The sequence below is a fragment of the Mus musculus genome, chromosome 12 (genome assembly GCF_000001635.26).
Source record: "Mus musculus strain C57BL/6J chromosome 12, GRCm38.p6 C57BL/6J".
NCBI classification, from domain to species: Eukaryota; Metazoa; Chordata; class Mammalia; order Rodentia; family Muridae; genus Mus; species Mus musculus.
In genome coordinates this window covers 78,375,148-78,392,451 of record NC_000078.6, presented here as the reverse complement: position 1 = coordinate 78,392,451, position 17,304 = coordinate 78,375,148, and the positions used below count along the sequence as shown (strand labels likewise).

Sequence of the window (17,304 nt, the reverse complement as noted above, 5' to 3'; positions counted from 1 at the left end):
CAACCTTATTTAGACCACAGATTTTATTTAAATGTATTTACTTATATAAATGTATGTTTACTCCTATACTACATAGGTGTAACCACAACTAAAGTAAAGGTTAAAAAAGTAAAATTCCTTAAAATTCAAAAGGGGGAATGCTTAGAGTTATTATATACTTGGGAAATGAATATCATAAAATGGTAACACTTCCTACTGGAGAGGATATGAATAAACCACATACATACACACACATATGTATGTATATATGCGTGTGTGTGTATATATATATATATATATATATATATATATATATATATATATATATATATATGTATATGAGAGAGAGGGGGAGAGAGGAGAAAGGAAAGGAAAGGAAAGGAAAGGAAAGGAAAGGAAAGGAAAGGAAAGGAAAGGAAAGGAAAGGAAAGGAAAGGATGAATATGAACTGAAAATGGAATACATCAGAAAGTATCAGATCTAGGAAGGAGAAACGCCAAAAACAAATAATGGGTGAAAATACTATGTTCTAGAGCTTTCAGGTTGCTGTCAAGCTACTAGTGTATGCTCTCTCCAGTTTCTTTGGGAGGCACTCAGAGCTGAGTTTTCCTCTTAGGACTGCTTTCATTGTGTCCCATAAGTTTGGTCATCTTGTACCTTCATTCTCACTAAATTCTAAAAATTCTTTCATTTGTTCCTATATTTCTTCCTTGACCAAATTATCATTGAGTAGGGCGTTGTTCAGATTCCATGTGTTTGTGGGATTTCTGTTGTTTCTATTGTTATTGAAGATCAGCCTTAGTTCTTGGTGATGTGATAGAGTACATGGGATTATGTCAATCTTCTTGTATCTGTTGAGGCCTGATTTGTGACCAACCATATGGTCAATTTAGGAGAAGGTAGCTGAGGTGCTGAGAAGAAGGTTTATCCTTTTGTTTTAGGATGAAATGGTCTAAAGATATCTGTTAAATCCATTTGGTCCATAACTTCTGTTAATTTCAGTATGTCTTTGTTTAGTTTGTGTTTCCATGATCTGTCCATTGATGAGAGTGGGTTGTTGAATACACCCACTATTACTGTGTGAGGTACAATGTGTGCTTTGAGCTTTAGTAGAGTTTCTTTTATGAATGTGAGATGTGGTTTTAAATCAGAGTCTTGCTTTTCTGGTGTGTTGGGGTATCCAGGGCTCGCTGTGGTGGGAGAACTGGGTTCGATGATGCTAAGTAGCCATGGTTTCTGTTGTTTAGGTTCTTGCCCTTGCCTCTTGCCATCTGGTTATCTCTGGTGTTAGCTGCTCTTGCTGTCTCTGACTGTGGCTTGTTCCTCCTGCAAGCCTGTGTGTCAGTCCTCTGGGGATACCAGTTCTCTTTGGGTGGAATTTGGATATGGAGAGCTGTGGCACAGAGTCAGCTCCAGGGTATAGATGAAAACCTGAAGGATCCTGTCCCAGGCTGCTTCTTGGTTCCTGTGTCCTGAGGTCTCCAGGAGGGTCTCTCTGAGCAGAAGTGGTGGTATCACCTGTGCTCACAGGCTTGTCAGCACTCCTGGGAAAACCACTCTCTCCTGGAGATATTTGGGTATGGAACCCTGTGGCACATGATCAGCTCTGGACACAGACTGAAACTGGAAGGATATTTTACCTTCTTTTGAACTAATGCTTACACACTAAATGTTTTTTCAAGCCTTTCAGTTTCAACCTATATAACTTTTCTAAAAATGATTTTCTTGAGAATGAAATTAATGGGAACATTGGAGACAGTGAAAGTAGCCAAGGAGCTGAAGGGGTTTGCAGCCCCATAGGAGGAACATCAATATGAACTAACCAGTACCCCCACAGCTCCTTGGAGCTAAACCACCAATCAAAGAAAACACATGTTGGAACTTGTGGCTCTAGCTGTATATGTAGCAGAGAATGGCCTAGTCGGTCATCACAGGCCCTAGGCCCTGGGAAGGTTCTATGCCGCAGTATAGAGGAATGCCAGGGCCAGGAATGGGAGTGGGTGGTTTGGGGAGCAGGGGAAGGGGGGAGAGGGTAGGGGGGGCTTTGAAGGGGAAACTAGGAAAGGTGATAACATTTGAAATGCAATATATATATATATATATATATATATGTATATATATATATATATATATATATATATAATAAAAAAGAAAATGTTCATTGTGTAAAATTATATCTTCTAATTGCCATATTTGAATTATTCTGTATATGAAGTAATTGTTGATATTTAGGTCTTAAAATTGTGTTGCATTATTAATGTTTTGTTTGTATACTGTTTCTTGATTGTTCACTTAAGCTCTTAACAGACATCCATCCTTATTAGTAAGACGTTGAGTATGTTACCTTGTACATTTTTCTTAGTGAGTTCTCTAGATACTGGTAAATAAATTAAAATTTCAGTATACAGTGTTGACAATGTACCATTTTGAGTGACATGCAGAAATCCTATTTCTATTAGGTAATTTTAAATTTCTATGTTTTAAATCCAAATGTGCTAAAAATGTATTCTACTTATAAGGGGTATTAAATCATCTAGTCTTACATTTGTTTCAGCCTTCATATATGGCTTTCAAAGATCCCTGAGATAAAGTTAACTTTAAACACTCAACTGTCCTTTTTTCTTCCTTAAATTTTAAGCCTTCCGTTGCTATTTCCTTTACTTTGGAGAATGTATATAGCTATTATTTAAGGATAAGCTTTACAATGATAGAATTTTAATTATCTCTTGTTTGTCCATACCTACTTCCCTATTCATTCCTACAATATAATTAGACACACAGAAACATGAGAAATGTTTTGATATAATATAGATTAAATATACTTTTATGTTTACAGGGCTTAGGTAATGTTTTCTAGATTTTATTTCTTCTTCTATTTGCTTTTTAATTCAAACTAGCTTAAATACACAATTTGCAGAGTAGTGCCTTATCTATCATCAATGGGAGGGGAGACCCTTGATCCTGTGGAGGTTTGATGACCCAGTGTAGAGGAATGATAGGGCAGTGAAGCAGAGATGGGTGGGTGGAGAGCACCCTCATAGAAGCAGGGGGAGGGGAATGGGATGGGGATTTGCAGAGGGCAAACTGAGCAAGGGGATAACATTTCAAATGTAAATAAATAAAATAATCAATAAAAAAGAAAGTAAAACAATAAACCACTAGAACAAGTCATTTCTCAGTATAAAGTAAATATTCACAGTTTAGACCTTAATTTAGAAGATGCCTTTCAGGCTTTTAAAGCTCCTTGCTTCTCAAGCAGTTGATAGCAGTGAAGAGTAGGCAAGGCCTCTCATCAGAACGAAGAAATATGGAAGCTGAAAAGAAAGACACAAAAAAGACTGGCACAGAAGGGGAAAGTGAAAAGTAATTTATAAATAGGCTCTGTTCATAAAAGCAACATCTTCACATATGGAGCAGAGCCTTTTTTCTGTTTGCTAATTATTAGTATGCCAGGAGAATAGGGTCAGCACTATGCAAAAACAAAGACATATAGTAAGAAACAGCAGAGTGGTGACTACCATCAAATCTGTGAAAGAGAGGTCACAGAAGAAGGAAGGGACATTAGTTGACTACTAGAATCACAAAGGTTATTATGAGAATTATGCTTATCTTTAAGATCAAATACTAAATAATGGGACACTGCAGGAAACCGGTGTTTCCGTAGAGTAAGAGCAATACCAGACAAAGGGAACCACGAGTTCAACAATGATAAATATGCAGTAAAATTCAAGAGGACCATGGCTAAGAGGAAAGATTTAAATGCAAGCTTGTAAAATTGGGAGTTTTTTTTTTTTTTTAAACTAGGAACATGAAGCTTCTAATAATAAAGAAATAATGTGTATTGGTACACCACATACTATATTTCAGCTGCCATTTGAGAAACTGGAACTAAAAAGACAAAACCAAAGTAAAAGAAAACAAGATTTCAAAAAACATTATATAAAATGCTTAGAAAAGTAGAAACAAATACTTTGTAATAGTTATAAATGCAAGAAATGTTCAGACTTATATCATCTTATAAAATATTATGAAAATCAATGGTTATGGTTTTGCAATTCATATAATGGTCCTCAATAATTACCCAGGTACTCTGGGAATCCTGAAAACAGAACAACCTGATTAAAGAGGAGCATACCACTCTCTGTGATAGGGGGGGACTTATTCCAGCCTCCCTATGATTCCACTTCCTTTCACTAAAATGCATGTGAACAAGCAAGACTACTCAGTGGCTAAGAATACTTGTCACCAACCCTGATGGCCTGAGTTCAACCCCTGAGCACATAAGGTGCAAAAAAGACAAATAAATGAATTATATATATACACCATGTGTATATATATTCCTGCACAAACATCATGACCAAGAAGCAAGTTGGGGAGGAAAGGGTTTACTCAGCTTACAATTCCATACTGCTGTTATCACCAAAGAAAGTCAGGACTGGAACTCAAGCAGGTCAGAAGGCAGGAGCTGATGCAGAGGCCATGGAGGGATGTTCTTTACTAGCTTGCTCAGCCTGCTCTCTTATAGAACCCAAGACTACCAGCACAGAGATGGTCCCACCCACAAGGGGCCTTTCCCCCTTGATCACTAATTGAGAAAATGCCTTACAGTTGGATCTCATGGAGGCATTTCCTCAACTGAAGCTCCTTTCTCTGTGATAATTCCAGCTGTGTCAAGTTGACACAAAACTAGCCAGTACACACCATGTAAATGGAAGAAATAACCGTTAATATTATTATCTTTTTTACATATATATATTATTGGATATTTTCTTCATTTACATTTCAAATGCTATCCCCAAAGCCACCTATACCCTCTCCCCACCCTGTTCCTCAACCCACCCACTCCTGCTACCTGGCCCTGGCATTTCCTTGTACTAGGGCATTATAATCTTTGCAAGACCCAGGGTCTCTCCTCCCAGTGATGGCCAAGTAGGCCATCCTCTGCTACATATGCAACTAGAGACACAGATCTGGGGGGTTCTGATTAGTTCACATTGTTGTTCCTCCTATAGAGTTGCAGACCCCTTTAACTCCTTGGGTACTTTCTCTAGCTCCTTCATTAGGGGCCCTGTGTTCCATCCAATAGATGACTGTGAGCATCCACTTCTATCTTTGCCAGGCACTGGCATAACCTCACAAACAGAGCTATATCAAGGTCCTGTCAGCAAAATCTTTCTGGCATATGCAATACCGTCTGGGTTTGGTGGTTGTATATGGGATGGATCCCTGGGTGGGGCAGTCTCTGAATGGTCCCTCCTTCTGTCTCAGCTCCGAACTTTGTCTCTGTAACGCCTTCCACGGATATTTTATTCCCCATTCTAAGAAGGAGTGAAGAATCCACACTTTGGTCTCCCTTCTTCTAGAGTTTCATGTGTTTTGCAAATTGTATCTTGGATATTTTAAGTTTCTGGGCTAATATCAGCTTATCAGTGACTGCATATCATGTGTGTTCTATTGTGATTGGATTACCTCACTAAGGATGATATCCTCCTGATCCATCAATTTGCCTAAGAATTTCATAAATCCATTGTTTTTAATAGCTGAGGAGTACTCCATTGTGTAAATGTACCACATTTTCTGTATCCATTTTTCTGTTGAGGGTCATCTGGGTCCTTTCTAGCTTCTGGCTATTATAAATAAGACTGCTAAGAACATAGTGGAACATGTGTCCTTATTACCAATTGGGACATCTTCTGGGTATATGCGCAGGAGAGGAATTGCTGGATCTTCCGGTAGTACTATGCCCAGTTTTCTGAGGAACTGCCAGACTGATTTCCAGAGTGGTTGTTCCAGCTTGCAATCCCACCAACAACTCCACATAAAACCAGAGACACTGAAACTTATAGAGGAGAAACTGTGGGAAAGCCTCGAAGATATGGGCACAGGGGAAAAATTCCTGAACAGAACAGCAATGGCTTATGCTGTAAGATTGCCATTTTTAACTCAGTGAAGAATTGAGTTGGAATTTTGATAGGGATTGCATTGAATCTGTAGAGTGCTTTCAGGATAGACATTTTGACTATATTAATCCTGCCAATCCATGAGCATGGGAGATCTTTCCATCTTCTGAGATCTTCTTTGATTTCATTCTGCAGAGACTTTTAAGTTTTTATCATATAGATCTTTCACTTCCTTAGTTTGAGTCACAACAAGGTATTTTCTATTACTTGTGACTATTGTGAAGGGTGTTGTTTCCCTAATTTCTTTCTCAACCTGTATATCCTTTGTGTAGAGAAAGGCCACTGATTTGAGTTAATTTTATATCCAGCTACTGCACTGAAGCTGGTTTAAGAGTTCTCTGGTGGAATTTTGGGGTCACTTGTATATACACTATCAAATGATCTGCAAATAGTGATATTTTGACTTCTTCCTTTCCAATTTGTATCCCCTTGATCTCCTTTTGTTGTCTAGTTGCTCTGGCTAGGACTTCAAGTACTATATTGAATATGTAGAAAGAAAGTGGGCAGCCTTGCCTAGTCCCTGATTTTAGTCAGATTGCTTCAAGTTTCTCTCCACTTAGTTTGATGTTGCCTATTGGTTTGCTGTATATTGCTTTTATTATGTGTATGTATGGGCTTTGAATTCCTGATATTTCCAAGACTTTTATCGTGAAAGGGTGTTGGATTTTGTCAAATGTTTTCTCAGCATCTAATGAGATGATCATGTGGTTTTTGTCTTTGAGTTTCTTTATATAGTGGATTACGTTGGTGGATTTCTGTATAGTAAACCATCTCTGTATCCCTGGAATGAAACCTACTTGGTCATGATAGATGATCATTTTGATGTCTTCTTGGATTCTGTTTTTGAGAATTTTATTCAGAATTTTGCATCGATATTAATAAGGGAAATTGGTCTGAAGTTCTCTTTCTTTGTGGTGTTTAAGTATCAGAGTAATTGCGGCTTCATAGAATGAACTGGGTAGAGTACCTTCTGTTTCTGTTTTGTGGAATAGTTTGGGGAGAATTGGAACTATGTCTTCTTTGAAGGTCTGATAGAACTCTGCATTAAACCCATCTAGTCCTGTGCTTTTTTTTTTTGGTTGGGAGACTAGTAATGACTGCTTCTATTTCTTTGGGGGATATGGGACTGTTTAGGTCATTAATCTGATCCTGATTTAATTTTGGTATCTGGTATGTGTCTAGAAATTTGTCCATTTCATCCAGGTTTTCTAGTTTTGTTGAGTATAGACTTTTGTAGTAGGATCTGATGATGTTCTGGATTTCCTCATGTTCTGTTGTTAGGTCTCCCTTTTCATTTCTAATTTTGTTAAGAAGGATACTGTCCCTGTGCCCTCTAGATAGTCTGGCTAAGGGTTTATCTACCTTGCTGACTTTCTCAAAGAACCAGCTCCTGGTTTGGTTGATCTTTGAATAGTTCTTTTTGTTTCCACTTGAAACAGGGTTGATTTCAGCCTTGAGTTTGATTATTTCCTGAAGTCTACTCCTCTTGGATGAATTTGCTTCCTTTATTTCTAGAGCTTCTAGGTGTGCTGTCAGGCTGCTCGTGTATACTCTTTCCAGTTTCTTTTTGGAGGCACTCAGAGCTATGAGATTTCCTTTTAGGACTGCTTTCATTGTGTCTCATAAGTTTGGGTATGTTGTGGCTTCATTTTCATTAAACTCTAAAAAGTCTTTAATTTCTTTATTTCTTCCTTGACCAAGGTATCATTGAGTAGAGTGTTGTTCAGCTTCCAAATGAATGTTGGCTTTCTATTATTTATGTTGTTATTGAAGATCAGCCTTAATCTGTGGTGATCTGATAGGATGCATAGGATAATTTCAATATTTTTGTATTTGTTGAGGTCTGTTTTGTGATCAATTATATGGTCAATTTTGGAGAAGGTGCCATGAGGTACTGAGAAATAGGTATATCCTTTTTTTTTTTTTTTTTATAAAATGTTCTGTAGATACCTGTTGAATCCATTTGTTTCAGAACTTCTGTTAGTTTCAATGTTTCTCTGTTTAGTTTCTCTTTCAAGGATCTGTCCATTGATGAGAGTTGGGTGTTGAAGTCTCCTACTATTATTGCGTGAGGTACAGTGTGTGCTTTGAGCTTTACTATAGTTTCTTTAATGAATGTGGATGCCCTTGCATTTGGAGCATAGATATTCAGAATTAAGAGTTCATCTTGGAAGATTTTTACCTTTGATGAGTATCCTCCTTGTCTTTTTTGATAGCTTTGGGTTGGAAGTCGATTTTATTCGATATTAGAATGGCTATTCCAGCTTGTTTCTTCAGACCATTTGCTTGGAAAATTGTTTTCTAGCCTTTCACTCTGAGGTAGTGTCTGTCTTTTCCCCTGAGGTGGGTTTCCTGTAAGCAGCAAAATGTTGGGCCCTGTTTATGTAGCCAGTCTGTTTGTCTATGTCTTTTAATTTGAGAATTGAGTTCATTGATATTAAGAGTTATTAAGGAAAAGTAATTGTTGCTTCCTGTTATTTTTGATGTTAGAGTTGGGATTCTGTTCTTGCAGCAGTCTTCTTTTAGGTTTGTTGAAGGATTTCTTTCTTGCTTTTTCTAGGGTGTAGTTTCCATCCTTGTGTTGGTGTTTTACCTTTATTATCCTTTGAAGGGCTGGATTCGAGGAAAGATACTATGTGAATTTGGTTTTGTCATGGAATACTTTGGTTTCTCCATCTATGGTAATTGAGTTTTGCTGGGTATAGTAGCCTGGGCTGCCATTTGTGTTCTCTTAGGGTCTGTATAACATCTGTCCAGGGTCTTCTGGCTTTCATAGTCTCTGGTGAGAAGTCTGGTGTACTTCTACTAGGTCTGCCTTTATATGTTATTTGACCTTTTCCCCTTACTGCTTTTAATATTCTATTTTTATTTAGTGTATTTGTTGTTCTGATTATTATGTGAAGGAATTACTTTTCTGGCCCAGTCTATCTTGAGTTCTGTAGGTGTCTTGCATGTTCATGGGCATCTCTTTCTTTAGGTGAGAGAACTTTTCTTCTATAATTTTGTTGAAGACATTTACTGGCCCTTAAGTTGAAAACCTTCAGTCTCATCTATACCTATTATCCTTAGGTTTGGTCTTCTTATTGTGTCCTGGATTTCCTGAATGAATTGGGTTAGGATCTCTTTGCATTTTGCATTTCTTTTGAGTGTTGTGTCTATGTTCTCTATGGGATCTTCTGCAGCTGAGATTCTCTTTTCCATCTTTTGTATTCTCTTGCTGATGCTCGCATCTATGATTCTTGATTTCTTTCCCAGGGTTTCTATCTCCAGAGTCGTCTCCCTTTGGGTTTTCTTCATTTTTTTCTACTTCCATTTTTAGATCTTGGATGCTTTTGTTCAATTCCATCACCTGTTTGGTTTTGTTTTCCTGTAATTCTTTAAGGGATTTTGTGTTTCCTCTTTAAAGACTTCTACCTGTTTAGCAGTGTTTTCCTGTAATTCTTTAAGGACTTCTACATGTTTAGCAGTGGTCTCCTGTATTTAAGTGAGTTATTAAAGTCCTTCTTAAAATCCTCTACCAGCATAATGAGATATGATTTTAAATCCTGTTTTAAATCTTGCTTTTCAGTTGTGTTGGGGTATCCAGGACTCGCTGTGGTGGGAGTGCTGGGTTCTGATGATGCTGAGTGGTCTTGGTTTCTGGTAGTAAGATCCTTAAGTTTGCCTTTAGCCATCTGGTAATCTCTGTTGTTAGATGTTGTAGCTGCCTCTGGCTGGAACTTGTTCCTCCTGTGATTCTTTAGCCTCTGCCAGCACTCTTGGGAGTCCAACTCTCTCCTGAGTCCCAGTGGTCAGAGCACTCTCTGCAGGCAAGCTCTCCTCTTTTAGGGAAGGTGCACAAAAGTCTGGAGCTCAGATCTACCTCTTGAGTCCTGGGGTCAGAGCCCTCCCTGGAGGCTGACTCTCCTCTGGCAGGGAAGGTGTCCAGCAGTCTGTGTCTCAGCTCTGCCTCTTGCCTGAGAATGAAGGCCCAAAGGGACCCTGTCTAAGAAGCTCTGTTGCTTCTGCTGCCCATGTGCTCTCCTGTGTAGACTAGTCTCAGTGATCCCCAAATCCTGGGTGTTCTAGGGCCTGCTGAGTTCAAGCCTAAGATGGCTCGGGGCTGGCACCGACCTGAACAAACCCCAGCAGCTGGTTGGGCGTGTTTCCTTTGTTCCTGCTGGCACAAGACCAGACCCTTCAGGTCTTTTCGAACAGATGTTGCATTCCACTCACCAGTGATCTCAAGATCCCAGGTGTGCTAGGGCGCCTGCAGCATGGGGTGTCCTCTGGGGACCTTGGGACCCTCTACTGAGTTCCCGCCCAAGATGGCACAGGTCTGGTTCCAATGGGAATGTACCATTTATATAATTAAAGTGGATGGTCCATTCTTTCGTCTTTGCTCCAAACTTTGTCTCTATAACTCCTTCCATGGGTATTTTGTTCCCTATGCTAGGAGGAATGAAGTATCCACATGTTGGTCTTCCTTCTTCTTGATTTTCTTGAGATTTGCAAATTGTATCTTGGGTATTTTAAGTTTCTGGGCTAGCATCCACTTATCAGTGAGTACATATCAAGTGACATCTTTTGTGATTAGGTTATGTCACTCAGGATGACATCCTCCAGATCCATCCATTTGCCCAAGAATTTCATAAATTCATTGTTTTTAATAGCTGAGTAGTACTCCGTTGTGTAAATGTACCACATTTTCTGTGTCCATTCCTCTGTTGAGGGACATCTGGGTTCTTTCCAGCTTCTGGCTATTATAAATAAGGCTGCTATGAACATAGTGGAGCATGTGTCCTTATTACCAGTTGGAACATCTTCTGGGTATATGCCCAGGAGGGGTATTGCTGTGACTTACTATTTCAGTTATGGCTTTTGCTCTTTAAATTAGGTAACAGTGCATATTAGGCTAAATGATTTACTGCCATCTCCCAACATTTTTAAAATAGTACATGTGAAGTGCCTATTATCTATTACTAACTAAAAATTACGTAAATAGGATCTATGAGCTATTTTACCATATAATCTGCCATATACTTTAGATACCTCCCTTTTGCATTTAAAATATATGTTCTATTTACCAAAGTTGTGTGTTTTATGAAAACGCTGATAATTTTAAAAGCCATATTTTGAAGATGTGATTCAAGCAGCAAACACATTGTGAACAAACTAGAGGAGGACAAATCAAAGAGCTTAACTGAGGACCCAGAGGGGATTAAATATAAGGAGCACAATATAAGCAACAACAATACCCTACTGTGAAGCAAACAGCATCTAAAACCTGCAAACCAACTGCAGCATGAAATCAAACCTGCCTGTACACCATGATTTTTCATGAATTATTTTGTGCTGTGTCTGTCTGCCCTGCTTTGCACACAAGCTGAACAGCTGCAAAGAAAGTACTACCACTGGACTCTAAAGCACAACAAAAAGAACTGGAATGTATTCCCTCACTAGCCAATGGATGGGAAGACATTAGTGTTTGAATGAGAACTACACTCTGATAAAACATGCTGGTCTGCAACCCTATAGGAGGAACAACAATATGAACTAACCAGTACCCCACAAAGCTTGTGTCTCTAGTTGCATATGTAGCAGAGGATGGCCTAGTCAGCAATCAATGAATGGGAGGAGAGCCCTTGGTCTTGTGAAGATTATATGCCCTAGTACAAGGGAATGCCAGGGCCAGGATGTGGGACTGGATGGGTTGGGGAGCAAGGTTGGGGGAGGGTATAGTGGACTTTCAGGATAGCATTTGAAATGTCAATTAAGAAAATATCTAATAAAAAAAATTAACATTAAAAAAATGCCAAGTATGGCAGGTCATGGAGCCCAACCAAAACAACTGACTATTGACTAGTTAGAGTTCTAAGGCAGATGCACAAAAGATTCATAAGGAAATTCACTCTGGCCTTCCTGGAATATTGAGAACTTGCAAGTAAACCTGTAACTTGTTCTGTTATGAAATAGACTGACACACTAGCAGGAATGTAAGAGAAAACCTCTATGTAAAAACAGACACTCTTGCTGCAGATGAACATTTTTCACAAGGTAACCTTGGTGAAATAAGAAAGAACACTAAGGTGAGAAAGACTGGACTTCTGTCCAAAAAGGGATTTTATCTTTCCTTTCAGGACATAGAGGCTTACACAGCTTTGGTTTCTGTCAATGTATACAATTAAGAGTGAGTCCATTATTGAGAACTTAGCAGTTTCTCCAGATACAATGACTGCCCTTTTTTTCCATCTGCATTTTTTTTATGTCTTTAGCTTTCAGTTTTATAATTTCTATTTGGATTCTTTTTGTAACTTTTTCATTTTCAGAAGGTATCACATTTGTTTTGATCAGAATTCAGAATTATATATGATATCATTTTTATAATAGTTTAAAATTTTTAATTAATTTTTTCTTTATGGTTAATTTAAACTTATTAGTATATAATTTCCCTTCTTTCTTATCTCTGACCAGTCACACTTTCTCTGCTTCCTCTCAAATTCACCGGTTTTTAAATTGTCAAGAATGTATATACAAATGAATAAATATACAATTACAACCAGATGAATCTATTCAGTGTTGCTTGTATGTAAATGTTTTGGGGCTGACCATTTGGTACTGGATAATCAATTCGGCGGTCTCTTCCCTGTGGAAGATTAATTTTCCCTTTCTCAGAAATTGTTAATTATCATTAGGTCTTCATTTAGGAGTGAGTCCAAAGAGATTCCCCCCATCTACATTGGCCATGCTGACTAGTATCATTGTTTAGGTTTTATTTAGGCAGCCATATTGTTGAGATATGTAATTTTCCTGTTATATCTAGAAGATACAATCTTACAAATTCTTAGTAAATAATATCAGCATTTGATTCATATTCGATTTGTTGTCTGATGACTATTTTCTTGCTTCTTGGTAGAAAAAAGACATTTTACACTCAGCATCTGAGAGTTCATGATAATATTTACTTTAGTAAATATACCCAATGTTGTGGAGTAGGTTAGAGACCACATGGATATATGTGTTCACTATCTTGCTGGTTACACTGATAACACCCTGACAAAAAAGAAATGCTGATTCATACTGGGAGGTAGGTTCATTTTCCCTCTTCGACCGAAAAAGACTTTCTTGTCAAAACTGGGTACCATCTTATCCCACTGTTGATATTAAATAGAGGGAGATGCTAAGACCAAGGATAGGGGAAGAGTTGATTAACTGATCCTGTGTGGTATCATTCACACAGGATTATTATTGATAAGGTGAAGGAATGAAGAGTGGCCTTTCAATTAGCATCACTGACATAAAAAAGGAAAAAGTTAAGATGACAATAATTAGCTTCACTTTGCATTGTCTTGTTCAGTCATGCTGTTTCTGAATGTCTATGGACAAGGGTGGAGGGGTTCAGATGGAAAATAAGATCTCTATGGGGATCTGCAAAATAAAGGGTTAACTGACTTTTTTTTCTTCAAGATTTAGTTAGAAACAAGTGAAGAGTGTTGAACTGTTTTTCTATACTCTTAGGCCAATCTGGTCTTTATCCTCCAGCTAGAGAAAAAGCTTATGAGAGAATCCACAGAAGCCTTCTTTGCCTATTAGTGATTACAGGTTAAAAGCTTCTTTAACATCCTGTCCAGATTACACTGAAGATCAGCATACATGAAAAATAATGTACTAATAGCTATGTGATTTATTAAACCATATTCATATTTGATTTAGCAATTCCCTATCCTTGGTCTTAGCATCTCCCTCTATTTAATATCAACAGTGGGATAAGATGGTACCCAGTTTTGACAATGACTTGTGTCATTTGCTTTGTCTTTCCAGTTTTTTCAAGGTTTCTAGTCTAGTTTTTTTGAAGAGGTGGAGTAGAGTATTGCCTAACATTCATTATATTCCTAAATATATATGTATTTATTTACATGGTACATTAAAAAGAGCACATCAAGCTTAAGCTACATCATAGACTTTTGATAATTTAAGATTACTTGGCTTTAGCTGGGCATGGTATCACACTGCTTTAATCCCAGCACAAGGGAGGCAGGGTCAGGTGGAGCTCTGTGAACTGAAGGCCAGCTTGGTCTAACAAAGCAAGGTCCAGGACAACCAGCTCTATTACACAAAGAAATCTAGTATTGAAAAACCAAGCCGGACAGTGGTGGTGTACATCTTTAATCCCAGCACTAGGGAGGCAGAGACAGGCGGATTTCTGAGTTTGAGGCCAGCCTGATCTACAGAGTGAGTTCTAGGACAGCCAGGGCTACACACAGAAACCCTTTGTTGGAAAACAACAACAACAACAACAACAAAAGGAAAGAAAAGAAAAACCAAAACAAATAAATAAAAATAAAATAAATTACTTGGTTCTTTGTCAAAAACAGTAAAAACTCCACCAAAAATATTACTTGATTTCAGTTAAAAATGCTATTGGTAATATTAAATGCTGAAGAAATAAGTTTTAAGTGTTTCTACCAATACATTTAAAAAATTGTATGCCTCAATGCACAAATTCAAAAGTATTTTTGATATAAAATCATTCATTTGGTATAACAATCAAATTTCATATCAGGTAAAAGTTGTTCATTTTAAGGAACCTCTTGATATAACATATAATTCTAAAACAAACAAAACAAAATAAAAACTTAACAAAAAGTAAAACACTTTGCAAAGAGTCAGCTTTTCTATAAATTACGTAACTACAAATATATTGCTTCTAGTGTGCCCGTACTCTATGCTATATCTTTAGCTCACATAATGTTATTGCAGCATAAAATTTTTCAAGTTGTGCTAGGAGCCATCAAGAAGTTAAAAACTAGCAGGTAATCTTCCTGAAATGGTTCCAATATGTACTCAAAGTTAATGATGGAATTGCTTCTCTAGACAATGCTGAGAAGAATTTCACCTTAGGAAGATTCCTGCTATTAATATGCTTTACCTTTTATTGCTAAATATATACATCAATCACTAAATATTAGCTGATCCTTTTGAGAAGATCTCTGCAAAACAACAAAGATATACTATCTTGTAATGATGCCATAAAGACAAATAAAAGATTTCTTAATTCTTTATGATGATCCTATAATAATTTCTAAAATTATATTAGTAATTATTAAGCTCTTTTATAATAGGACTGCTCTTAGGTTCTTTCTAATGTCAAAACTGCAATGAGAACTCTGCCAGTTTTCAAGTGTCATGAGTTAATTGCTTCTGCGATAGCAAGCAGACATCTCTAACTCAGAGCACATTATAAGAGGTTGTAAAATAATTAACCAAAGGTCATAAAAAGGGAACTGAAGATTTAGTATAGGTACAGGGATGTAATTGCTTATCTTTGACTACTACTACTAACTGTCAGGCTTTATTTATGAAACAGTAAGTTCAGATTTCAAGATTTGGTAAATTGCTTTTGGACAAAGGCAACTTATTGTTATAAGATTTAGTAACAATGTAAAGATAGAAATTGTATTGTTCTTTTTAAAAAGTAATGTTAATTCTTGATTCACTGAAACACTGATTTCAATTGAAATTGATATTTATATTTAAAAAAGAACAAGGAAATACCAACAAGACTAATATTACTTATAACTGGTAGGGAGGCTACCTCAAAAGTCTACATGTAGAATATGCTCTTCTACCTGGGTTGCATTGTCTAGCCTCATTGGAAGAGGAAGTTACTAGCCTCACAGAGACATGAAATGCCAAGGTGGAGGGATACCCAAAGGGCTTCCACCTGCTTAGAGGAGAAAAGGAGTGAGGAATGGGGCAAGGATTGTGGGGAGATGACTGAGAGAAGGGCAGTGAACTGTATGTAAAGTGACTACGTAAAAAATTTAAATAAAAAAATAATCCATTAAGTATATTAATGCTTATACATAATACTATCTTTTATTTTCAACAAATCACATAGGAAGGGTTTCTTTTATATTCCCCTTAAATTTTTCCCAGAACGGTATTGTAAACAGTATATAAAATTTGATGGAGCTTCTGTAATATGAATGTATTTTTAACTCTGAGTAAATAGGAGATTAATGTTTGATTCAATATTTAAGAACTAACAATTTTTTTCCACACCTTGCAATTAAAGTGCTAAGCCTTTGTAGGCATGAAAATTTCATACTATACCTTGATTTCTTCTATTTCATCTGGTACTATCTTGTATGCCGATATAGTCCCACCCAACCTGAAATTAGAAGAATATACTCTTAAAACCAGCAACAGGGTAAAAGCCCATGACTGATATATTGCATTAGCATTAGAGTACCACCACAAATCTCCCAAGACCCACATCAATAGTCATGGGGGAAAACATTTTTATTTCATTTTTCATTCATTAGTTTAGAAAAAACAGGCAACAAATGACTACCAAGAGAAGAAGCATTTCATTGGCTTTTCATTCTGAATTAAACTTCCATTATTGATGGCTTTAATAATGCTAAAGCTGCTACATTTATTGCTGGACTCTGTCACAACATATATCAAGAACCAAGAGTAAACCCATTTACATTTGTTAAATAAATAAACTCGATTTCTTGGAATAGCTTAAGGTTTCCAAAACTTGAACAAAAAGTGAGGTGAACATATCCTGCTCTAAGCCCTACTTCGTAGTTTTCCCAATAATTATCATCTTACATCAGTGTAGAACAACTATCACAAATAATGAACAAATACTGATCTTGACATATATTTTTAAATAGAGTCTTAGAGATGTGTCCAGCATTATCAAAGGGAAACAGAAAAATAATCCTGCAAATTACACACAGTTTGAGCCCTAATCTGCAAGTTTAAAATATTTCAAAATAGAAAGTTTTAAAGACATCTTCATTATAAAGTTAGATTTCTAACAGGTTTTTAAAGAATTCTTAACAGTTAAGCAGTTAATTAAAGTCAACACATGAAATAATCAGTAAAATGGAATAGATTATAAAAACAATTCCAAATTGTTATTAACATGATTCAAAGATGCTATAGTAAAAATGGTTGACAATGGAACACAAATACAAAGCCACATTGGTATGATCAACTGCAATCCTCTTTACAGAAACAATTCATTTTTCTCATGTTTAATGTTAACAGTACCTTAGATACTTGAATCTGCTCCTCGAAAGATATAGGAAGATAACTCTCCAATTAAGTATTTATTTAACTTCAAACCAAAGGGAATGGTTTGACCATTGAGAAGGTGAGACAAACCAGATATAACATGGCTGTTGCAGTCTGGAATGAATGTTTGCATGAGATTGGACCCTGCAATTATCTGTCATGGAGGAGAAAGGTGCTCACAAAGCCCCATTCCATTCTTAGGAGCTACTACCTGCTATTTGCTGCTAGAGAAAAGGTGCAATTTTCTGTAATAGCATAGCTTATGGAAGAAGGGAGCTGACAAAGAGTAATG

General features: G+C 37.0%; 1 protein-coding gene across 22 annotated transcripts in view; it reads right to left on the bottom strand.

Moving 5' to 3' along the window:
* Gphn (gephyrin) overlaps positions 1-17,304 on the bottom strand; it is a 467,448-nt gene that overhangs the window by 292,321 nt on the left and 157,823 nt on the right. For all 22 annotated transcript variants that reach the window (XM_006515899.4, XM_017315079.2, XM_006515903.4 and 19 more), the window contains exon 3: positions 16,035-16,092. In XM_006515899.4, the coding sequence (XP_006515962.1) occupies positions 16,035-16,092 (58 nt within the window). The remainder of the gene's footprint in view (positions 1-16,034; positions 16,093-17,304) is intronic.